The following is a 25,850-nucleotide window of genomic DNA, read 5'->3' as shown; positions in this document are numbered from 1 at the left end:
AAAAATTGCTACCTGCATTTCTTCCACCCAGCTCAATAGATCCTGGACAAACTTCATGTTCACCTCTTCTTCTGTCAAATTCTGATCCACAAAAGCTGATTTCATAAGAGGTTTTCTGATTTGCATCAGTTTGAGTGTTTGCAGAGTCCCACTGTCTACTCCTGTCACATAGCTCTGAATTAACCGTGGTGGGATGCCTGATGGGTAAGCAGGAGTGATGGTTGGTGTCAGTCTGGAAGTAAGACCTGATGAGAGGCCAGATGTCAAACTGGAAGAAGCCAAAGTAGGTGTTAAACCTTGTGTCATTGCAGCATTTAATTCAGGCGTTAGGTTTGTTGTAAATCCTGAGTTTAAGCTTTCAGTTATTCCTGATATCATCAGCTTTGTCTGCTCTGTGGTCAGCCCGTGCCCCTTGTTGTACACAGAAGAACATTCGGTCCGTATGGCCATCAGGTCATCACGAAGTTTTGCAACTCTATTAAATTAGAATTAAAAAAAAAAACCACAATTAACTCTTATGATTAAGGTTTATCATGATCAACTGAGTAGTGATATGAGCTCACATTATCTCTTACACTTTAGTTGCACTTAAATATTATAAACAAATATTTTTATTACAAAGTACAGGGAATATCAGCTTATAGTTCTATACAGATAATAAATGCAGAAATCAGGTAAAGACTGAAAAAATGGTATAGGTGCTAACATGCACTATACGTAATTCCAGGGAACACTCAACAAACCAGAAATCTTACAAGATACTACATGTTGCAGTAGATCAAACACCTGCAGTTCACTGCCAAGGAGTTATGCACTTCATCTCAATCAGTCCAAGGATGAATCCAAAAAAAACTTTGGAGCCACTTCTTCATAAAACAGAATTATGCAGTTTAAATGCTTCTTTCTGCCAACACTGTACACAGTGCCACACATAACCTAATGTTACCCCACTTATTACCTGTTAATACATCTACAGCTGCCACCAGAAATTTCACCTCCATTTAAAAAAATCAAAGTCAGTAAATTCTAAATGTGTTTTAAGTGCAATAAAACAAGCTAACATCTTTACACACAGATGTCTAGTAAACATTAAACATTAAGTCATGTCCAGGGGTTGACTTCATTTTCATAAGTACAAATAGCTCCTGTTGTCTTCAACATTTGTGGGCAATGCACCCACCAGAATATCTGATATTTGGGTGCCCAGTGACAGACCATGAAGTTTATGCATAGTTATAAAGAACTGAAATTTTTTTCCATAATGGGAAACCATATTTGGGACATTTATTTATTCACATAAATATACTGTAAAGTACCTTTGAACAAGCTGGTCTGCTTGATAGTATTTTCCATCAATAAGAATTTGGGCATCAATCACTTGCTGGCGGAGAAGATTCTCAGATTCAAGAAGATACCCAGCTATCTCTGCTTCATGTTGGAACTGGAGCCCTGACTCCAATCGCTTGGTGTCCTTAATAGAGAAGAGAAAGTCATAAGCCTTGCAGCTAAAATCAAAGCGATTATCAGCTCTAAGAATTCTTTTTTTTTTTTTTAAAGCCACAAACTTGTTCTTAACTTGAAACAATTGTGAAGCATTTAATTAACTACAGAACAAAAAAATTGTAACAGAACACACTCTAGGCAATTTGTGGTATTTTCTTGATGACATGCTACCTTAACAGTACAATGAAAATAAATGTAGCAGCTATTAGGGTTGCCCTCACAAACCCTTAAGAAATTTTTGCCATTCAACTTCTATAAATTTATGAATACAGACAAGTAAAATCACTGACTGACTTACAGACTGCAGAGCATTCCGGGCAAGTATCAGTTTGTCCTCACAGCTCCGGCTGTCCCGTTGGATTCTGTTTGCAATTTGCTGCAGCATTTCCAATCTAGATGATGCCAAAGCATTTCAGGAAAATAAATAAGTACTGTGTTATTTCTACTTACAATCATGTTGCATGACTTTAAAAACAAACAAATGAATCAACAGCATCTACCACAAAGTACAAATGCATATGTCAGTTACCTGTTCCCTTCTAAGGTTCCATTACCAAAGCTTATACAAGATTTAATCAGCGTGGGACCACAATTAACAGAAAGGAAATTCTCATTAGAGTCGACGCTGGTTCGAGTACTAGTGCTGTTGCTAAACAGCGAATCACTGCTATGATAGCTGTAACTACTGCTATTCATCTTTACATCCAGAGCACAGATCTTTTGGCTGTTTGCATTTGCTGAAAAATGAACATAAAACCCCTGCAAAACATACAGCTTCTAGGGATGAAATTCCACTACTGACTTTTGAAACACCTAGACTCCTCCTTTATATAGGCTTCAGTATGCACATTTAAAACCCAACAATTAATATTCTGCCAGCTCTTCAAAGGATTTTACCTGGGGCTATGTACGCTACCTTGCTTTTGGCTTCCCTACCTTGCATTAAAGCTTTGCAAGTACAGACTAGGCAGCAACAATGGGGCGTCTCTAGGAAACAGACACACCAAATATTTTATTTAAGTGTCACTAAATAGCTATAAACCAAGTAAGAACTAAAAGAACTCTTAGCGGTATCTCTCGGACTCTTCAATGGAAAGTTTCAAAAAGGAGAGAAGGGAGAAATCCACACTCGACAGTAGAGTACAAATAACTTCCAGGCTGGGCTGACTCCTTTTCATTCAACTAGAACTGCACAATAAAACTGGGGGAGTATCAGGGTCAATCAACTCATTACAATATAATCTGAGACACCTATACACCATCCAACCTACTGTCATTCCTGCACTGTCCAAGCATGCATCTTCACCAACTGCCCTGTCCCATTACACTGTTCTCCTGAAAATTTCCCTTCATCTTCTTCCACATTCACAACCAAATTCTTCCAGCTGTTTTGACCAGAAAATAAGTAAGAAAAATCTGATCACTGCTTTCAAATTTACTTTTTAACTCAGATTTTGAGTTGGGGTGATTTTTTCAGTATTTCACTGTCTGCTTTTAGAATTCCTGAACAACCACACCCATCCCATAAAGTGACTGTTTACACAGCAGAGCTCAGCAAAGGCACAGACACACCCCTGCAGCAATGCCAAACTCTGCTAGTTTTGCAAACTAGAGCTCAGTTTGGCACTCTCCTCATTGACACCATATTAATTTTGATCCCATATACCAATCTGGCCACACATTGTCTGTTTGTGTTGATATTTTGAGATGTATTTGACAGACTTGCAAGCAAAGTTTTATTATTCACTAGGTTTTAGTATTGGCTGAAGTCACATTTTTGCCACAATCAAATTTCACCGCAGCAGCTGTATCAGCACCTCATAATGATGCACTGGTAACCAGTGCAACAAACACGAGTTATGTTCTTGTGTCCACATCAATCAATACTTTTAACTTGGTGACTATGCCAGAAGCACTTAATGACATTTTCTCTCTCTTTACAGTGACCATCACGTGTTGTGACTATCACCATATGACCTATCATCACTAAGTGTGCTTACCCTTCCTGAAATATGGGAAGGAAGTTAGGTTCATGTTTGTTTATCTGTGCTCAGACCATATAAAAAATAGAAATAAACTAATGTCATTTACACACATTCTTAACAAAGGTAATCCTGCTTTCTGCAAGTATGAACAGAATTTCTATTGGTGAAGCCAGACAGTTTACTTTCAGCAGGTTAGGACAGATTAACCTACAAGACCTAGCAAGCTGTATTTCTGCTGCTGCTTTCCAGTGTTCTGCTCTGCATAAGAGGGAAAACTTAGTGTGGACAACTTTGTATTCCTCTGTAGGAACTTGTTCCACAGTTGGGTGATGTGAATCAATACCTCCTACTGAATCTGCCATTTCAGTCATGCTCTTGCTCTTGTAAGCATGACACATGTTTAATCAGTTCTGGCTTTGTCCTCTGACTGAAATCTCTCTTGCTAAAGACATCCTATCTGGATTCCTCACACCTAGTTTCAGGTGCCTAAACCAGAGATAGGTCACCCTGTTGTCACCAGAAAGTCAGCGACAAGATCCTCTAGGAAGTGATTCAGATCTTAGATGTCTCCTTTGGATGCATAAAGTCAAGCAGAATGAATCCAGATCCAGGTGTCTATATCTACTCAAAGGTAGAAGCCTCAAAAATCACTTCAACTTTAAGAGGGCTTTTTAATTTATGAATGGATAGCACCTGTGTCTCCCACAGAACTTAAAAAGACATACCATTAAAAAATGCTCTCAGACTGCATCAAGACTTTAATCGTGCTTAATATGTCATCAGTGATGTAAAAAGTGTCCCACAGCCTACTGTCATGGAAGGCTACTATGCCTTTCCACATGTAAACACTTGGTGTACTCTTGAGTCCTACTACTTTTTTAAACCTCTACAATGCTGTGCACCAAGAAAAATACACATTTCATGTAAAGGATAAGGATGGTCCTTATATGAAATCAAGATGGAATGAGACAGTGAAGTGGTATAAAGCCAGCTTTGACTAAGTGCACAAAGAAAGTGGTTATATATGTGCATAAGTGCTTTGATGATCTGAGGAACAGATGCTATTCATCACAACCTTCTGAGCCCACCAAAATTGTTTATATCTGGACCTGCCTCTAGGCAGGTAGAGAATTTCAGACCTTGAACAAAGGCAGAAATGCTTGATCTAGAAAAATAATATGGACATCATCATAGAAGAAGATATTTACAAATTTCAATATGGATTAAAACAACAGAAAATATATTAACAAAGCCTGCCAAATATTCACTAGCATACCTCTCCACTTCAGGCCGAAGGGTCTTCTCTCTTTCCAGCATGGCAATAATTAGCTTTCCCCATTCTTTTTCTATATCATTTGGATGGTAGCCTTGAGAAAGTTTGATGCGTCCAAATTCTATCCAGACCTTAAAAATTCATATGTATTTGTTATTTTACGCCACAGAAAAGGAACTTCTATACATTTCAATGATGTTAAAACTTACCTCTAGCAGTTTATATAGATGTTTGATTTTTGATTTATCTGTCTCCTTCGGTGGAATTTCTGTTTCTTTAAACTGTAAATATTGATTATAAAGTGCCTACAGAAACATGAAAAATAACATCAAGTTTTATTTACAGTGACTATAACCTTAGTCTCCAAACCCTCTTCTAATATTCTTCACAAGCTTACCTTTATACTGTTCAAACTAGAGTTCTACAAAAAATAATCTGTGACAAGGTAAAGATTTGCTTTTGATTGTTCATATGCTAGCAAAGTATTGATTATACTTTGAAAAGGTTAAGGAGTAGTACTGTTCTACAGTTGATGTGATTTTATAAATCAACAAGCACGTCATTTGTTCAAGTATGCTTTGAGTCAGTAAGATAAAGTGCAATTCCAACAAGCTGTCTAAGCCACCACACCTCACCTTCAACTCCACAGGATTATTGGGAAATGTTCTGTCAGACATTATCGTGACATGATGTCTGATCCACTGCATGAGGTAGTTCACCATATTCTGATATTCAACCCATTTGACTTCAACATCCTGCCAAAGCAAAACCCAGATTACAGAAGAGGTGAAAATCATCAAGAACTCATTCTACTTCAGCTTTGAAGAATTCACATATATAGAAAATAGATTTTGAAATCCTGCAATTCTGAGACTATATTTATTTGCTCTTTAAAGATCAGTTAAAGTTTTCAAATATATGATTTCCATCTTCAGTTTTGATCCCAAATACTTCTACTGAAAACAAAATATTTCCTAGATTAACAAATTTCAAGTTGGTAAGAATCAGAAAGGCATAATTTATACATTCACAACTGAAAAGTTAGAACTTTGACTCGATCTTTCTCCAAATCAGGCACATTGTTTTCAGTTAAGCTCTTTGCACAAATATTTTCATGCCCATGACATGAAATAGCTAAGACTCTAAAATCTCAGCCTAGAAAAAACATGTCAAAGGAAAGTGTGACAGCAGTCCTATGGAAGATCTAGCTAACATTCTGGATCTGAAATTCAGACTTTTATTAATGTAGCTCACGCACTACACTTGTGTTGTTTTCCTACTTACATTTGCACTGATGCCTTCACCACCTTCTGGTACTTTGGGAAATGCATCATAAAGTGATGACACATAAGTTATTACTGACTTCTCATCAGGTGAGGAAACATCGACATCTAAAAGAGCAAGATGGAACAGTGCTTTATCACATAGTTGTAAGAATGCCCACAGCTACAACCTGCAGGCAGATTGGATTTTATTTTAATGTTGGGGGTTTTAGTTGGAGGTTTTGCAACAAAGCCATCTGTAGATCTCTTACCTTCAGGATCCAGGAGTCTGGCAACACCAAGTTTTTCTGCTACAAAAAAAGCATGTTCTAAATTTGCGAGGTTGCTTTGAACAGCAACGGTATTCATGTCTATCAGGTCCGGCCTGTCAAATAAAAACAGCAACACTTGATTACAACTCTTTACCAGTTTTAAATTACTGCTGTACTGGTAAATCAAACCATGAGCATGGACAGACAGAGCAACAGAGTTTTCATTATAAAAGAATTTCACTAAAATCAGGTGAACAAGCTGAGACCACTGCTAACTGAGAAACACAAGCGGCAGAAAACTATAACAGTCTGCACTTCATGTACAAGCTGATTTCCAGCCATCCCTTGTATACACCTCTATTTTCTTATGCATATTTATTAATGTGCATTGACATTGTATTTCAACACCTTGTCCTTTCCACTGCCCTTGAGAAGATTAAATTCACTTTTCTCTTTTACAGGAGGGAGTTACTTTCTACTGCTTTCACAAGTTTTCAGTCATTCTGCATCAAGTTCTTCAGCAAATCAGAAGACACACAGTAACAAAGTTTAGTCACAAAAACATCACTTTAATCTTTTCTGATGAGCTTTAAAGAGTTCTTCTTCAAAGGCATTTAAGCCCTGCTTTCAGATATACATTGGTGACAATTCTCTTATAGGTAACTCTCAGTCCCATGCACTTTTACCTCCACACCTCATCCTGCTAAACTCCATTTCCAGCCACAATATGCTTGCTTTAATGGAATAATTGTCTTAAGCCAATCTTGCCTATAAATATTTTTAAGGCACATAATTATTATCCTGTACCAACCCTGTACCAGCATCAATACTTTATTGTTTTAAATTAATGTAAAATTAATCAAAACTAATATTGTCCTTGATGTTTGCTGTGTAGGAGCTGCGTTTTAGATCTCGTGATTCTCAGTGTGTTACTCTTTGCCTCTTTCACCACTTGGAATTCTCATAGCTGTCCACCAAAAGAAATAAGGGATTTTCATACACACTGAGCATGTTTGAAAGCTCATCTCACTGAAGTCAACTAGAGCCACAAGGGTCTGAAACCTTTGCTACTGAAATCCTACACTACTGAAAACCAGATTCACCATGAAAAAAGACCTAAAAACAAAAAAATTGGCATACAACTTTCAGTAAACAATTCAGTTTTTAAATTTTCTCATTTTTACTTCTAGAGAAACTATTTTCTTAGTTTTACCAAGTAGAAGTTTTAAATTATTGCAAGAGATAGAAATAAAACTGTTAAATACAATTGTTCAAAATTAAAGTTAACATTTCATTTGGCAGCATCCTAAATTCCCCTGATAACCAAATGGTATTAACTTTGGGAAACTCAGTACAATCTTGTCTTTGAACTAACTACAAGGGCACTGTAAATAAAAATCTATTTCTTTTCAGCCATTTAGAATCACTGTCTTCCTTGTGCTCTTTTGAAGACAAGACTACAAGACACATAATAACACTGCACCCATTATGCTTTGAAAGAACATTTAATAATAACAAAATGTAAGCAGTGCAATATAATCCTCCTAAGGCAGTGGGACTTTCCACTTCCAATATGCTTAGTGGGAGCATGATCAAGCTCATGCTGTTCTTCTCTGAATTTCAGTGCAATGAAAACAATGCAATGAAACCAGTATCAGCTGTTGCTCTCAGCAGCATAGAAAATCCATGAAAAATAAAAGACAATACTAGAAAAGAAAACTGAGCACCCCCATCTCCTGTTTCAGCCACAATAATGGAAGTGGTATGAGTAATAAAGATTGCTTTAACAGCAGTTCTGACAAGAGGTTTTTGTAAGCGTAACACTGTTGCTTAGGTTATTTTTTTCCTCCTGCCTTCTTTACATTTGTTTCACATTTGATAAAAATGTCCCAAGAATAATCACTTGCACTGCCTGTTCGATTGCTAACTTTCAGAACATGAAAGGACATGCTGTGAAAGCCTTGACTATTCCCAGAAAACAAGCTGCAAGCTGTAGAGACACTAACACAATAATCTCCTTAGAATAAAGCTTCCATTTAGTTAAAAAAAAAAAAAAGTAACGTCATTCTCACTGTGACACAGGTAACGAAATCAATAAAAACAACTGCTCTTCCATAATAAATCATTTTACATCCGTTCTGCAGCTTCACCACCCAGCTGAAGAAGAGCCTACTCTGTAGAGATGCCTCCCCACCTTTTAAACATATTCTCCCATCCCTGCAACTCCTACCAGCATTGGATTATATTACTGTTTCCCTTTAAGAACAAGGGGAAATTGCAATGAATGCTGCCATTTCCAGTTAATTATACTCTTAGTACATAGTATACTGAACTAGATTAACTGGTCTATATTTATCTAAAGTCTTGGTCCGTGAGAAAATACTACAGAAGATGGCATTCATGCCTGTCTTGATAGTGCATGTCTTTGGTTCTTTAAAGCAGACAGAAGGGTCCACAGCTGACTGAGGACAAGCCCAATGATGGCTTATGAAAGGGAAAAGACAAGTATTATCAACTGATTGCAAAAGCACCTGGCACAAGGCACAGCAAGATCATGCTGCCTAGGGCTTGGGGCCTCCCCCTCTGCAGATCACCCTTTCCTCTTCACAAGTAGTAGAGGGATATATTGCAAATCCACAGGGAAAGGAGTTTACCTCCCAGAGCTCAGTAAAGGACTTTTTTTAGCCTGAGAAAAATGCATCCAAAAAACATGGCTCAGGAAATCACTGATTGCCATATTGCTCCTTTTGTTTACTAGTGGGGATTTTTTGCAATTCTAAATAGAAATAAATGCCATTTTTACATGCTGTAAGCTTGCAGAGATACCTCTCCACTAACTCAAAATAACTGTTGAAATTGCAGTTATGATGAGTATCCTCTAATACATATTTAATTGTTGTAGTTGAAATAGATTTAAAAGCATTGTCCATGCATTTTTTAAGGCTATACTGCAAATATATGAGTTTTGTAGAAGTTATTTGTAATGTATTATAAATATATTTTATATCAATTTGCATAGCATTATTAAGTAGTTTTATGCATAATCAAGAACAAATTAAACTAAATGCCCTTTAAGTAACATACAATGACTCTACCTTCTGTCATAATACTGTGAGTCATCTTATGGCAGATTTTTCAGTGGGCTGGGGCCTTGCCATGAAAACACACATAAACATCCCAAACACCAGTCGAGTTGGAACATTCCATGCAAAGAAGATGCTTCTGCTGCAGCCACACCTAAGTCAAGGGTTTGGCTTCTACATTGAGAGTCATTAATCATTTAATTTATTTTAAAAACTGCTGCTGCCATTTGAGATCTTAGTGTAGGTGTTAGAAATTAGATACAATTTGTATCAGAAGTGATGGGAAAAGAAGTGTAAATAATACAACATGAATTAGGAAGCTGAAAAAATTATGACAAATTCAAGAAAACAATATCTAGTACCACAAAGAGAAGAAAGAGAACAATATCTGAATAGCAGCAGATACTTCTGGTCTGCAAAGACTCCTTGAAATCAGAGTTGTGCATAATAAATAACATTAGGTACATGTAGATTTTCTCATTGCCAGAACTTAATACTTAGCAAAATAAGTTAGGATCCAAATTAGCAGCTATAACATTTGCCAATTAAAATAAAATATGATATTTTAAGGGGATTTGATACCTCAAAACAGAAAAAGATGTTTAACTGAACTTTATTTTCCCAATGGCGAAGAAATCACATCCTTCTCCTCACTCTTCTGGGATGACATTTGCTCAAGTTACAAGAATCTTAAACTTTACTAAAACATATATACCAGAGTAATATTCCACATGAAAATTCTGTTAATGCATTCAGAAGGCTGAGAAGCCTGAAGTCATTTATGTGAACCATCTAAACTGTTTAATCTCCACAATTCTTTCTCATTCAAAACTCTGCATGCTGCCTGAGTAATAACCTGATATTAAAGGATATTTCATTCTTGGCTTATATTTAGTTGAAACACTAATGTAGAGACTTTCAAGCAGAACTCTCAAAAAAACATGACTGACGATGCAGAGTGAAGTGTATCACATCACTACAGTCCAATTAGCTTTTCCACTGCTGTAATTAGAAAATGCTTATGGAAGTTAATTTTTTTTTCATTGTTCATAGACAAATAACGGGTGCTAGAAAGACTGATGCCTTTATTAGGGATGGAAGGATTACTAGATCAAATGAAAGACCATCCCAGAATACACAGTCATAGAAAAAAATTTTAAAACAAACAAGAGAAAAATCATCTATTCTAGAGATTTTGGTTAATAACAGAAACATTGCAAAGAAAGGAATCAAAACCAAAAAATTTCATGTAAAACTGAAATTTTATCTGTATCTCGTCAAATATGCATCCCCTATTACTTTCCCAGGAACTCTACAAATGAGATGATGAAGCAAAATGTATTATTTAACCTATATAATCAGGCCTATCTCTTAACACAGTTATAAAAATACCAATGTGTTTACACCAGTTTACATGTACAGCCACTGTTTTGGAACTTAGTAAAGAATTTGTCCCCGCACCAGGTACAAATCTAAGCCTTGATTGAAACAGCTTGTCAAAAAATCTGCTTCAGAAAGACTGAGGGAACAACACAAGAGGAATGATGGCTGGACTTCAACTACCATGTTCCATTCTTTGTGCCCCACACACTTTTCTTGATTTGCCATGTTTGCAATGTTCTCATGCTGTCGTGACCAGGAGATCTAATCACAGTGTCAGAGGTACCCTTTGCTAATACCTATGCCTACCACATTTTCCTGGGTATTTTTTTTCAGGCATAGTCTGATTACTTAAAGAGTAGAGTTTCTGCTCAATAATGGCGAGGAGGTTTGACTTTGTGGCATTAGGGAGCAATGGATCTCTTCCATCATCAGAATCAAGGACCACAATGTGGGCATACAGCACAAGGTTCTGTAGCAGGTTCCTTGGTGTCAAAAACCCCATGCTGAGGGGAAAGGGCATAAAATGTCAACTGAATCAAAACTGTCTTCCATTACACCCCAGACTTCCCCCTCATTCAGAAGCTCTAGATTCACACATGATATGGTGATAAGAAAAAATTACCCCTATGCATCAAACCACTGGGTGAAGCCGAGCTGTGATGCCACTGAAGTTAGGCAACAGTTCAGAATTCAGAGAAAATCAAAGATTTCAATTAGAAAACTGGCATTATAGGAAAGCTTTATCCTTACAACTGTGATAAACCAAAAAGCATGCTGCTGCATGCAGCTCTGCATACAGAGCATGCTCAAGTATGCTCAAGTTGCTTGCTCAAGTATGTGGCAAAATCTTTTCTAAATGTCCACAGGACCCCAGCCTCAATTACATACTCTATTAATATGATCATTGTGCCTTTTATCCTTTTTGGTTTTGTTCTCTTCTGTTGGTATGACAGGAATGCCTGCACTACATGATTTTATATATCTATCTCTATATACTTCACTCGATGCCTCAGTAACAATGAACAAAAATGGTTTTTTATTTCCTTGAGAGCTGAAAAATTCTCATGTGATCTGAACTCTTCAGCTCTCCTTTGCTTATTTCTTCATAGTTTTTCACCTAAATTTTCAGATATGATGAATAAAACTGAAGAAAACAATTGCAATGGATAGTATAACAAGGGTACACTATTTACAGATGCATGTCTATTCTTCAGACATCCTAACATATTATATCAAGACTTCCCTCAGAAAAAGAATGAATGTTTTAATGGCACTTAAAATGAGAAAAGCAAAAGCTGTCAGGTGCCCTAACATTAATTAATCCCCTAACAATATACAGAGCTAACTCAGGTAATTCCTCCTATTGTGCATGCCCTTGATTTGACAAGCACTGAATTTAATAAACCTAATGAAGCTGCCTGTCCTGCCTTTGTTAGCACTGCAAAGCTTTACCTGTAACTTGCCATACTAAGTAATTTAGATAAATATACAATTGTGGCATTGCAATATCAAAGATCTTTTAGATAAATGTGGAGTTCATCTTTAGCCATGCAAAACAAACCCTAATCACAACTTGGCATTACGTTTGCAATGCAGGTTTCAAACTTAGTACAAACATGAATGAAACTAGAAAGGATCTGTTAGTCCTTTCACCAGCTTTAAAATCAGTTTTTATACTCTCTTAGTACTAAGAGCTGTTTCCATTATTACAAAAACAGTAATGGCACAGCAACTTCAGCAATTTTTGGCTATGATAAAATTTAAATGGGAGGCTTGTAACTCAACCTCAACCCACACCATGCAAGCCACAAAAATAATCATAAATAATGTACTTTTCCTTGAACTGTGAATACCAAAAAAACAATGAAGAAACCCAACTAAACTCTTTTTCTCTTCTGCATCCTGAGAATATGCCCTCCAGACCACAGCAGTGGCTGCTTGACAGAATGGCTTCCCAGTGGGATTAGTACAGTTACCAATGAGGAAGAATGGTGAGGTACTGTAATGAGTTCAAACAATTTCCCAAAGGCTCCTTGTCCTCCCTTGGACGCAACCATTTCTCCACATGCCACAAATTTGCCAAAAGCATTCCCTGAAGACCAAGACATTTCCCTATGTGACTTATCACTGGTACATATGCCCCCACTGCTCAGACACCACATACTTTTGAATTAAGACTTCTGACACCCTTAGATGTCCTGGTCTTTGCCAGTCCAAAAGTATGAAACATGTCAAACCTGAATTTAAAAACCTGGCCTTTCAACACAAAGCATTACTTTATGTTTTATTTCCATTAAAATGACAAGAGAAAAGCTTTGATTTCATCCCAGTTTGGATTGGTTTTGGTTTTTTGTTTTTTTTCTTTTTTTGAGTTACTGCAAAAAGAAAACTGTTATTCAGCTGCTACTTAGCAGTAGGATCCAGCACAACACACACATAGATCATTTTAAGACCAGATCTGAAATTAATCAATCCAGCTGACAGGAAGTCACCCATCTAATACCCACTGAGGCTAACCACCACCACAACACAAGATGCTAAAATTGCAGGCATACTGCTGGTACTATTTTAATACAGCCTTTACCAAGTGCCATCATAGAATTCTGAGTGTATCTGATTAAGCTCCAGGTTAGGTAACTTGCTATTTGTAAATCCATTAGAAATACACTCAGGCAAGTAATATTAAAAGCATGTCAATATTTTTAAGCAACCTAAATGCAGTTTATGTTTTCCCAAATTGCCAATTCTCAACACCGAGTTCATTTATTCTACACAACAAAACCTGTTGAAAATAGTAGGAACCACACAATGAGGTACATAGAAAGGGGGGTGCAACACAATCAAAGTCACATTTTCTTTGTGTTAAAGCTGCATTACAATAAAGTACAAGTCACAAAACAGCAAGCCAAAACCAGCAGACCCAACTAATCTCTTTATTTCAAACATATCCCCTAGCATTTTAAGGCTTGACACTGTGTAATATTTAATTTCTTTCTCATTCATTCCCCAAGGGTGTTGAACGTGTTTCTGCAAATTGAGGCATTATTATCCCTCCCCTTAAGGAATGTATTCAAGTCAGTACCTGAGTGGTTGCAACATGTTTTAACATCAGAGGGATGCCACATGCACTGCTGGCCAGGAGCTTAGTGTTCAACCAACCATATATACACAGCAAATCATCCTGGGTAAGGTTGAAACAGCTCGTTCCACACCAGAACAGTTATTTAGCAGGCATCAATCTAGCTTGCTCCATGCTGTACCACACTCAGAAACTAACATCCCCTTCATAATTCTGAAAGCATACTGAGTTATGATAGCAACATTTCAAAAGCAAAGCACTGTGACGCTGGAAGATTTGTCTCTTTCACTTTATCTAGCATTTATGGACCTGTTACATTGCTGCTTCCTCTGGGAACACACTGCAGCTTCTATTCCTCTTCCTCCCACATGAAGCACTCAGTGTACCTACACTTCTTCCATGCTGCATTCACTGTTAGCCTCTGTCCCTCTTTTTTTGGGGAACAGTAGCCATCTCCTCACTCACTCTCTTACACTGTATGCAGCTTAAAACCACAGGCTTTGTCGTTTTACAGCCTCATGGCCTTGCACAAAGTTTACCAGTAGCAAAGGCTCCTCTGTATCAGATCCCTATATTTCTCTAACAGAAATTCTTTAATACAGTAAAAACGTTTTTCTTGTGCTCAAAATGTAACCCTTTTAACTCTATCACCCCCTTCCCTCTTTGTAGCATTTCTAATCCTTGCTAGGTGGTCCCAAAGTTTATAGAAACTGTCTGCATGTGGCCTTGGCAAGCCTTGGAACCGCATTACATGCAATAACCTCACTTGTTTTCTTGTCTTAAACCTTTAACATGTAAACTACAGTCCTGCTTGCTTGTCACTGTGGCCTGACCCGAACACTTTTTATCCCTTTTCCCTCCTAACCAGTCTTTCACATTTTCTGTGGTTGCTGACATTCACCTGGAAGTCCAGGCATACCTGGACATGTCTGAGTGTACAGGAGGCAGACCAAGGCCCCATGGCCTTTGCTTACTTTAGTCCTTCCCAGAGCGTGGCTGTGGCCCCTTGTGAGCACACGCAGGCAGGCAATGCACGAGCCCAGGTCCAGGGACAGCACTGACCCAGGGGAGCTCGGAAGGAGCTGCATCCTGCCTGGGGGGCAGAGGGAGGGCTCAGCCAGGCAGACCAAGCCCTGCTGTACCACTTACCCTCAGGAGCTGGACCTGCTTCGTTTGCTAGAACAGACCTAACACCTGAGACTAGAACTTTAAAAATGTGTCCTTATCTAGGAACTGAGCTTGCAGGGCTTCCTGAACAGATGCTATTTTTCACCATACAGGCACCACTGAAGCTACTCATTAAATACTATTATCTAGTTACACAAGAACATCATGTTTTTGCTGGAATTCCTTTTGTAAATGCTAAAATCGAAATTAACTCTCTACTATAAAAGCTGTGAGAATACAAAAATAAAATGTATAAAGGAGGGCACACATTTTTACAAAAAACATATGTGTGATATTAATCTGATCCTATCCTCTATACTTCATCTTTTTTCTCTAGAAAATAAGATTAGTTAGTCTGTGACAATGTCTGTTTTCTGAGTATCAACAGCCATTGTCCTTAATGGAGCACCTACAGGTGCCAGCTAACTGTAAGTGTTACAAGCTATTACTTTTACTATTTCTTAAATTCTATTTCAGGCACTTTTTAATTTAAATTTCCTGTAGTCCTTATGTAACAAAGGTTCTGGGCAGTCTGAGATCAAATAATAGGTTTACTACTTTGGTATAACTTTTAATCTGAATTTGCTGTAAAATAAATATATGTGCCAAGCACAATTAATGTAGATCTATAATTTAGATTACTAGCTTTCATCTGGCATATGACTCCTACTGAAATAATAGCAGCTTTCACTCTATTAAAAAAAAACCTGTTTCTATATATAGGAGATATAACTGGGATACAGTTCTAATAAATTAGTGGTTCTTTCTGGTCAAGTGGCATTTACAGAAAAAAAAAAAGCCCAAAAAATAAAAATAATAAAAAAAAATCAAGATAATTTTCCCAAAACAGCCTAGTGACTAGAAATACTTAAGGTGATAATGCTACAAAATGAAGATTCCAGGGTGTAGGTGGTAGTATCTCCAGAAAAATCTGGGCATTATACCCTGATTAAAGTCTGCCTACAACTTCAAAGTCTGGCTTACAGGTTTTTGCTACATGCTATATGATGGTACAAAAGAGACGTCACATAATTTTGAAACTGCCTGAAGTCAGATTTCTTCCAACACAACATGCTGAATAAAATAACATTCATCTCCAATGAAAAATTAAGTTATAAATGGCAAATGATATAACAGATGAGACATACAGCATATTCTTGAATCTCCTGGGTGTATCTGTAGCTTTCACTAAAGGCCTGACCACATATCTGAAGAAAAGTGTGGAGGTTAAAAAAACAGTGTGATAGCTTATATATTTAAATACAAATACGGTTAATGTCCAGTATTAAAACACACCTTTTAATGTTATAATTTGATTTGGCCTTTCTGTGTAAGGACAAGTATTCCCACAGAACAGAGCAGGTTTAGATTTGATATTAGGAAGAAATTCCTTACTGTGAAGGAGATGAGGCACTGGAACAGATGGCCCAGAACTGTGGATACCCTATCCCTGGAAGTGTTCAAGGCCAGGTTGGATGCAGCTTTGAGCAGCCTGGCCTAATGGGACGTGTCCCTGCCCATGGCAGGGAGGTTGGAACTTGATGATCTTTAAGGTCCCTTCCAACCCAAACCATTCTATGATTCTCTGATTCAACCAAACTCCAGGGCCTGCAATGCAGCCCCCCCAAAGCAGTTCTTGAGGTCAGTGTGAAGCCCTGTTCCCAGGGATTTAACCATGTACAGGATGTAAATTGAAACTTTCTACACTCTTCAAAAGCTCAACAAAATAATCTTCAATCTTACCCAGTAAACACAAACCACTGCAAACTGCTGAAAATATTTGGTGGTGGGAAAAAAAATCAAGTGGTATATGGATCCAAGTACCTCAAATAAAGCAATTTTTTTCCTCTCATTTCCATTATTCATAAAATTACTTTCCTTGATTTAAAGAGCATTACAAAATCACTGGCAAGTCATTCATACTCTTAATAGTAGTAAGAGAAAATAACTAACTGAAGGCCTTTATGAGAAGCTCTGACAACCTAACCCTCATTGCTCAAGGGGACAGAAAACAATATCTTGCATTTGCTCAGGAGAGAGGGTGAATGACTCCAGTGTACGAGCTCCAGCACCTGTACACTGCCCACATCCCTGCTTGCCACTGCAAGTGGAGCACTGCCAGCACAGCTGTGGGTGCAGGTAGGACAGGGACACAGGGAAGAACCTGGGTCACCCATTGAGCCACCAATGTCCACCAGGATGCTGCAGTGGATATGACAGGGAAATCCCAGCCTTATGGAGTATCTCCCATGCTTCTTGGGGGAGCAGGGAAACATGGCATGCCCATGCATTATTCCTGCAGTTCTGCACCACAAATTTCAGCTCACTTTCACGAAAAGGTGCTAAAATCCTCTGTCAAGACAGAAAAACAAAAGAAACAATTCTAACCTGCCATTAAGAGAGGGCAGGCTGCCAGTTCTGCTGAAGGGAGAGGCTCCCTGCCTGCTGGCAGCTGAGTCACAGCCCAGCTCCTCACCCAGCCCTTCACAGCTTCAGCAATTTCCTGAAGTCTTGAAGCTGGTATGTACTTGTAATTTTAAAAAATCACGTATACCTGGAGAGGAGTTAATTATGACCTGCCACTCCTATCCTGTCACCTGGAACTGGACAGTGACATCTCCCTGTCTGTCTCATGGACCACTGACTGCAGAGATCATGTTGGACTCATATGGCTTGTGCTCTCGATGGTGCATCCAGAGAAGGTCTCTCAGCCTTGGTGCCAGGGCTGTGGGCCAGGGCTGTCCTCTAGGAGCTGCTGGTGCTCTGGCCTCTGGCCCACAGCTGAGCTATGGCCCCTGCAGTGGTGCAGCCAACCTGCAGGCACCACACGTGGCAGATCCAGCCCCAGCCCGAGGGAGGTCCCAGTATGAGGGGTGGGGCTGCCCTGGTGCCCCCCTGGCTGCCCCACTCCTGACTGGGGCATGGAAAAAGCCCTGACTGCCAGGCCCTGCCCTGATGGACCTCTTGAGGGACCTGCAGCTGCTGTGTCCTGCCATGGGTAAGCACGTGCCCTCCATCCAACACCCAGCTTCCTGTGGCTCAGCACAATTGCAGTTCCAGATACAAACCTGGGTATTTGAGCCTTCTGGGTTTTACTGTCATAGCACTAAATATCATGCCCTTAAAATAAGGTCTGAGCCCAATTAAAGCCCTTCCAGGACTGGAAGTCATGTACCACCTGAAGAGCCCCGTCTCCCATTTGCAGGGTTGATACTCCTCCCAGCCCAGGGTGCCTCTGTACAGAGAATTATCTCCAGTGAGCACAGCACACCTGGTGCAGGGGCTGCCACGCTGCAACACGACCGACAGATGTGCCCCATGGGGGTACTCCACAGTGGCAGCACCACGGTCCCACCCTACTGCCCAAGCAGGCACATCTGGTCATCCACCCTGGTGGAGCACACCAGCTGGCAGCTGGCAGCACCCACAGCATGCTCAGACCAGCTCCTGACACCACCTGTGATCCACAAACTGGGAGCTATTAAAACAGACAAACTGGGCAAATTGAGAATCACTGCCACAACTTTGCAGATCTTTTAGTGTTTAACCTACTTATTGCTCGGAAGAAAAATGAAGCATTAAAAGGTCTCTGGAGTAAAACAGTATAGTTAAAAATAACAGATGACTGTTTGGGAAGATCATTCCTCTCTTGTGAGCAATAGCTGGAAATTATTATCTCTGTTTTAACGGTACAAAACAAAAAAGGAATGAAACATAGAAACTCATTGAAATCAGTGGAAGAATCTCACTCTGATTCCATTTGAAATGGAATTCAACAACCTGTAACTTCTCACAGAAAAACACATTAGATAAGGTTGGTAAGCATTCCTGGGAAGGACAAAATCCTTAGGTGAAGTTATGTTTACAGGGAGAAGTTAAGCTCAATGGAAACTGGCACAGAAGCACACAAAATGGGGACTCTGCTCCCCAGTCACTGAATCACTTGCTTTGTGCAACACACTGGAGTCAAAGGTGCCTGTTCTTCCCTGCTGAAACACTGTGAATGAAACTCACGGAGTAATGCCAGGAACACTGATCCAACAAAGCAATTCAGTCATATCCCAAGGTTTTAACATTTGCACAGCTGGAGGAGAGGAATCAAGTTTTTCATTATTAACTGAGCTGTACCATAATTACCAGTTGCTTGAGCAGTTAAGGCTACACTGCTTTGTGCAAGAGATACATGGTTCTGAAGAAGCTCTGGGAAATATTTTCCATTACTCTATCCCATTAAGTTCCTTCCTTTTTTTTCTCTCTCCAATCCCTCTGTATCTTTCATATTGTTTATTTTTTCAAATACTTGCTTGTGCTATGTTCATTCCTCTGGTTGTTCTGTCCAAGTAAAACAGCCTCATCTTCTGCCAGCTATTTCCTTTTGTCTTGCCAATGTTACTAAAAGAGACTTTCTTGCTGGCATGCACCTCGTCTCTGACCAGCTACCCAGAACAGAAGCATGTCAGAAAACAACCTCATTGACTGAGATGGAGCTTCGTTTTACCACGAAATTATGCACTGCCACAGCCAGTTTCTCTGGGACTTTCAGCACTGTGCATGATGCTTGCAGCCTTTATACACAGCCTGTGAGGAAAAGGCTGCACCTGTCTCCCATTTTACATTAGTGTCCTACTCCCCATAAGCATCTGTTGTGTGTGTTGTGTCAACCTAGACCTCCTTCTGTGGTGGGCCAAGTGGTGCCACAAAAGGAAATCTAAGAACAAAATAATCTACTCCAGGCTCTGTTCACTGGATCTGCAAGAAAAAACACCAATTTTGCCTTTACTGGGGACACTCCTTCAAATTATACCAATGAAATCATGTACCCTTAAACTTCCTTATTATACTCTCCAGGGCAGAGAGTACAAACTACACATGCTATGAGAAACCCAGAAAGCCTCGTGCAGTGAAGGACATGTTAGTACACACTGATTAACCCAGCAGGCAGAATACTTTCCCACGTGGTCCTCTAAGATACAAACTTTCTTAGTCAATTCAGGAACCAAAAAAAATACACAATAAAGAAGACACGTCACCAACCAAGAGAGAACAGTGAGCACATCAATGATTAAATCTCTGGCAAGCTTGATGCCAAAGTCAGCTTTGTCAAGAGAGACCTATTCTCACTTAGAATCCAGAATCAGAAATCCTCTCCTGTCAGTAGACACTTTCAGCTGCATTTCAAGTTAATATCCTGTACCCTTTAGTCTCTAGTCACAGCCACCAGTGACTCTACAATGTCTACTTAACTTTGTAAGAGTATGATCACAAAAGCACAAATCCCTTCTCAGACTGCGAACATTCAAGCCAGCTGGTCACATTTTCCATGAGAACACCCTTTTACAGGAAATGCATCTCAGAGTAGGTCTGGGCTCCACACATAAACACTGAGGAAGCTCTACACTCCAGGGCCATCCAAGGGTAAAATCACACAAGGAAGAATACAGGGATCTCAGACATATCATAGAGTCATAAAGTAGTTGATGGCTTTCACCAGCAGTGCGGTTTTGGACTGGTGATCAGTTCTGCCTCTACCCCACGTACACTTAACATCAGTATGACAAAAAAGGACTGTGGAGAAGACTGAATTCTGGAAACATACTTCGTAGCAGCTTGAACATGCCCCATTGAAGATGTACAGGATTCCTGGAAGCACTTCTCTGAGGAAGGAGGGACATGCAAAGGTTAACAGAGCATCCTTTGGCTGCAAGGAGCAGGAAATCACTGAGGAAGAATCAGTGTCATCTCCACATCTGCAGTTCTGTTACAACATAAAGCAAAAGCCCTCTCTCTTTGTATATTAAAATGCTGTAATTAACATTTTCCAAGGGAGCAAATGGAGTACTTGCCTGTATTTATGAATGATGGCATTAAATAACCTTCCATCGCGCCAGCAGGTAGTGAAATTTTCACAACGTATTCCAGCATAACCCTCTGTTGTTTGCTGTGACCACAGGAGCAGTCTCTCTTTAGCAGACATATCCTCTGACTCCCCAGTAACATGGATATCAGATATCTAAAACACAGTTAATGTAAAAATTACAGTTACATCTAATCCATAAGAATGTTTAAAATATTGCAGAAAAATCACTCTTCATTGCTGGAGAATATTTGTCTGGTATCTGCATACAGGAATACAATTATTTTTCAGGTATTGTATTAATAGTCTTTCATGTCTTATCCTTATGCACTCTCAGTATCTTCAATATGAAATACAAAATTCACAGTTTTCTTCAGTTAGCCAGTTCTCAGTCTCTTAATTTCTGGGTACAATATAATACTATTTCATAATGCAAAAATACTTAATTATTTATGCTGATAATACAGTCTATTTTTTATGTATGACACCTGTTATGTACAAATGCTATATAAGTATATATAAAATGCAATATCTTTTATATGTATATAGCCACACTTATGCAATAACCATGTTTATATTATTCATAGCTATGAAATTCCTCTCTTAAAACAGGTTGATTTATAGTACATGTTCTGGAATTCAGTGACAAAACAGTCATTCTGAGTGAAAACTGATAACAGTTTTAAGACAAAATTTTCTGAGAAGTATTTTAGGAATGACTAAAAGATTGAAGGATTATAAATAGAAATTTTGTCTCATCAAGAAGGTTTAGTTTTGTATTATCTAAGGATTATCAACTCCTTATCAGGGAAAGCAGGAAAGTATTGGGAATTTTACATTCAAATACTACTTTAGAGTATATTAAATCATCCCCTAATGAAGTTCAGTCAGTTTCCTTAGAAAACTACCACAGCATAAATACGAAGCAGACTTTTCCCTAATTTGCACATGTATTGTTTGTACCTCATGTTACAGAAATTGCACTCAATGTAAAGGCAAACTCTAAAAAGGAAGAAAAATAAGATGTGCCTTGGCAAAGGAAGGGCTATAGCATGTTTTCATTTTTCTAAGTGACTGCCTTTTACCACTTATCCAAACAAGAGACAATATAAGGTGTTATTACAAACTACGTAGGAGCCCATGTCCCACAAGGCACTGTATAACAACCTGAATATGTAGCTCAGCCATTAGGAAAAGCAGGCAGAGCTGCTTGGGCAGAGGCAAGAGGGCTTGAAGCAATGCCACAGCTTGTGGGTAGACAACAGGCACCTCTGTGAGCCCCCCTGGAAGAGGCTGCTCCCCACGAGCACACACCCAGCACTGCAGACACAGGTGTGCTCTGGCTCCAGAGCCAGCCTGAGGCCACAGCTCAGGGCAGGTTCACCCACAAACAGCTCTGGGTGCTTGAGTTTGCTGCAGAAGAGCTGCAAATTGAGCTGTGCCAATTCCAGCAATCCTGTTCTAGCATAAACCAGGCAGCTATGCTCATAAGGTCAGATGGGATGGCCATAACAAATTCTCCCAGCCTCAGAATCTCTGCACGCACAGACATCTTCTGTCTGGGCTCTGACAGGGGGAATTCCTACAGGCTAGGCTGGAAATTATGGGGTTTTCTCAAATGAGAGCCACACAAATCACAGTGCCAAGAATGCTGTGTAGCTTGCCTACTGATGTTGCTATGTCATGGCTTAAGAAAAGGTGGTGGGAAGCACTGGGAAGCAGGGAACTAGAGGAAGAGCCTTAGAGATGTCAGGACAATAGAGCTCACTGCAATTTCTGCTTTACCACCTCTCATACTTTCAGGGGATGATGAGCCTTTACACCTATACAGTAAATTATAAATAAATTTAATGTAGGGGGAAAAGATTACATTACTTTCTATTCAAGTAACCACAAAATCACAAGCTGTGAATGCAGTCCTTCAGATACCTATCACAGGCCATTACGTAGATCTGCTGGATCTACGTAAGGGAAAAATAAAAACACCAATGCTAGAAAGCAAAACAATTTTAACTGTTCAACTAGCCCCTAAATAACCTGACAGCATTTTTTGCATCCTATTGTCTCCAGCTTCAGCACATTTTAAAGAAAGATCATACAGAAGGAAAAAAAAAAACTTTTTTTTTTTGTTCAAAACACAGTAGAGAACACATGCAGATGTGATCATTTGTAAGTTTCTAGGTATAAAACCCTGCAAAGAGTATTTACTGAATGAAATACAGATGGGATGAGTTGTGTCTGTAAAGACAACAGAAAATACAATGTGGCAAAACTTGTAATCACTCTGAAAATTTTCTTGTAAAAATCTAGGGAACTCAGCTGTAGTGCAAGATTTTTTCTGTGGGTTAGCTTTATTGTTTGGTATTTCAAAGTACGAAAGCAAACTAAATGTTTTTTCAGTAGCTTTAGTTTCTATTCATCACAGAACAACCAGATCACAATATAAATGAAGTCAACCATATACTGCTTATCCGGACAACGCTTCTGAAAGAGATGATGTCATCTCCAAGTGCCAGATGTCTAGCATAAAAAAAAAAAAAAAAAAAAAAAAAAACAAAAAAAAAAAAAAAAAAACACACCTATATTTTTTGTCTGTCATTTTCAGAAAGTCCTCTGTGTGTAATCCTTAATTATCAGATTTTTTTAATATACTCTAACATGAGCAAGCTAACAATGCAATTTGCTAATGGCCCTTCCTTGCTGCTGAGTTCAAGCCCTTAGCCTCCTTCACGGTTAACTGAGCAGGGATGGCTCTGTACACTTCAGATTGCAGAGAGTGCAAGCACAGCATGTTTGAGTGCACATTAGATTCCTCTGGAAACAAGTAATTTCAAACATCAAGGTAACTTCTGAAGACTGTACTAGTATCTGGTGTTAGAGATAAACAACATTTTAGCCATGGACACAAACACAAGGAGAGCTTTTACTCCGAACATGACCATTAGGGAAGCTCACAGTTGAAATTTTGGATGGCTAAAACGAATTCAGTTTATTACATGAAGATCAACAGGGTTCTGATGCAAAATCTTCCAAGCACTCTAGTTAGCCATCTGAAGAGAAAGGAAAAGGCTTTTCACTCATAAAGGTAGCCCTTTTTACTACAGGTTTAGGAACATTAACATCAGCCTGAGACCTGAAACAGCCTGAGCACTTCTGCTCTCTAAATAAAGTATTTCAGTTTTCAAGGCTAACATTTCAGATTTTTTAATAAACACTGAAATAGTATTTTAAAAGTAGAAATACTCTGTGAAATGTTGAGTCAAATAGTTATATTTTATTTACACCTACAAATACAGGCTCTAGTTTGCAAGATGCCCTATTAACTTAAAACTTCTTAACAAGTAAAATACTACTACAACAAAATAAGCTGTAAGAGGAAGGGAGAGAGCCCATCTTTCTTTTGATAATCCCATAAGGACAGTAGAGATACTTATCCACCAACTGTGCATTATCATCAATATTTCTAACATCATTTCCCATAGAAGAAAAACTGAAGGACTATTAAACTAAGAATACTAGAACAGAAAATAAGGGGAAATCAAATCTTCTACTCATGAAATGTAGTCCTTCCAAGCAAAGTTTGTGTGAACTTTTTGTATCCCACAAGCCTATCATTTACTCATTATAAACTGCTTAAGTAGAGCACATTTATTCCTTTAGCATGGAAAGAATTAATTACAGCATTTGCATGAGATTGAGCAGTTGTTTGCCAGAGATCCAGTTCTCCAAATTATCGCAAAGCCTGTGAATTAAAAGTTGTGCAAGAAAAAGCAACAGAGGTATTTCTCTATACAGCCCTTCTATTTCAAGATCAAAGTCTTAACTGGCACTAACCACTCTCTCTTGCTTATAACTGGGAGAACATGTTCACTTCTCCTACTGCACATGCTTTTTCTCAGCCTGTAAATTCCCCCTGCATCACACACTATACAAAATCCAAACACCAAAATGCCTCAAGCTCTTTCTTTGCACTGATTTTAGTGATGCAGTTTGCAGCCCAAAGAGCAGAGCAGACTGGAGAAGACTTTTCCAAGAGATCAACAGTGATGCTGGATTTCTGTGATTCATTTTCACATTGCAAAGAGGAGCAAGACTCATACAGATAGTAGGAAGTCTACCCTCTGATTCCATCTTATCCCAAATGTTTTGAAGCAAGACTAAACTTGACATAATGTACTAAACTGCACAAAAGTACATAATGAGCTAGAGATGCATGATTCTGGCAGTGTAACATCTCTCCTGGGCCACACTATGATCTAAGAAATGCTTATTAGGCTTCAGCAGAAAGTAAGAAACTTTTCTCTCAAAGCTATTAATGAGTAGCCAAGAGCAACGCTTCAGTAGATCCCTCTAAGCTGAGTTCTATAATCAGGGAAACAGAGGTAATGAGGTAGCACATATTTGAACACAAAATCATATTTTTTTACATGCATAAGAAACCATGCCACCGAAAGAAACTTAAAGAATATATTTCATTAGAGGGGACCATACTGTTTCAGAGGGTAAAATGTCATATCTCTGTTACTGTGCAAATTATCCAACTGTACCAATGAGTTTCTTCTGGTGTCTCCTTCTCAGTTTGAAAAACCAACATGCTTTCAATTATCAGCACATCTGAGGCACTGTCTAAGCTGAGAGCACATTACAGCACAGGTAAGTTGACAAAGTAAGGGAAGGCTACTGATCTCTGTAATTACAGTAAAGAAAATGGTAAAGCTGAGATTGCTAACTACAAGCTTTGTGTGCCAGCTCAGGCCAATAACAGGACCTTTGAAACTCTTACAAATACCAGCTTCGCTTAGTATAAAAAAGACAGAAATATAAGACATTAAAATGCTTTTTTAGTTCTCAAAAACAATCAGAAGGAAAGTGGTTATGAGTTTGTACAGCAAATTAAAGTCTGAAATCTAGTTTTTCCTGGTTTTGTTTAGAGGTCAAACCTTGGCATTCTTAAAATTACTTATACTGAGAATCTTGGGTTGAGAAAGG

General features: G+C 38.7%; 1 protein-coding gene across 6 annotated transcripts in view; it reads right to left on the bottom strand.

The window, feature by feature from the left end:
- Positions 1 to 25,850, bottom strand: part of DST (dystonin) — a 292,214-nt gene that overhangs the window by 139,636 nt on the left and 126,728 nt on the right. For 4 of the 6 annotated variants that reach the window (XM_053938621.1, XM_053938622.1, XM_053938616.1 and 1 more), the window contains 9 exons: positions 20,851 to 21,017; positions 6,296 to 6,408; positions 6,046 to 6,152; positions 5,397 to 5,516; positions 4,971 to 5,066; positions 4,765 to 4,892; positions 1,802 to 1,895; positions 1,317 to 1,471; positions 13 to 475 (listed from right to left, as the gene is read on the bottom strand). In XM_053938621.1, the coding sequence (XP_053794596.1) occupies positions 13 to 475; positions 1,317 to 1,471; positions 1,802 to 1,895; positions 4,765 to 4,892; positions 4,971 to 5,066; positions 5,397 to 5,516; positions 6,046 to 6,152; positions 6,296 to 6,408; positions 20,851 to 21,017 (1,443 nt within the window). Of the gene's footprint in view, positions 1 to 12; positions 476 to 1,316; positions 1,472 to 1,801; positions 1,896 to 2,032; positions 2,229 to 4,764; positions 4,893 to 4,970; positions 5,067 to 5,396; positions 5,517 to 6,045; positions 6,153 to 6,295; positions 6,409 to 20,850; positions 21,018 to 25,850 lie in introns of those variants that run through there. The other 2 variants (XM_053938619.1, XM_053938620.1) reach the window with 1 other exon arrangement.

This window comes from Vidua chalybeata, chromosome 3 (genome assembly GCF_026979565.1).
Source record: "Vidua chalybeata isolate OUT-0048 chromosome 3, bVidCha1 merged haplotype, whole genome shotgun sequence".
NCBI classification, from domain to species: domain Eukaryota; kingdom Metazoa; phylum Chordata; class Aves; order Passeriformes; family Viduidae; genus Vidua; species Vidua chalybeata.
This window is presented reverse-complemented; position numbering and strand designations above follow the sequence as displayed.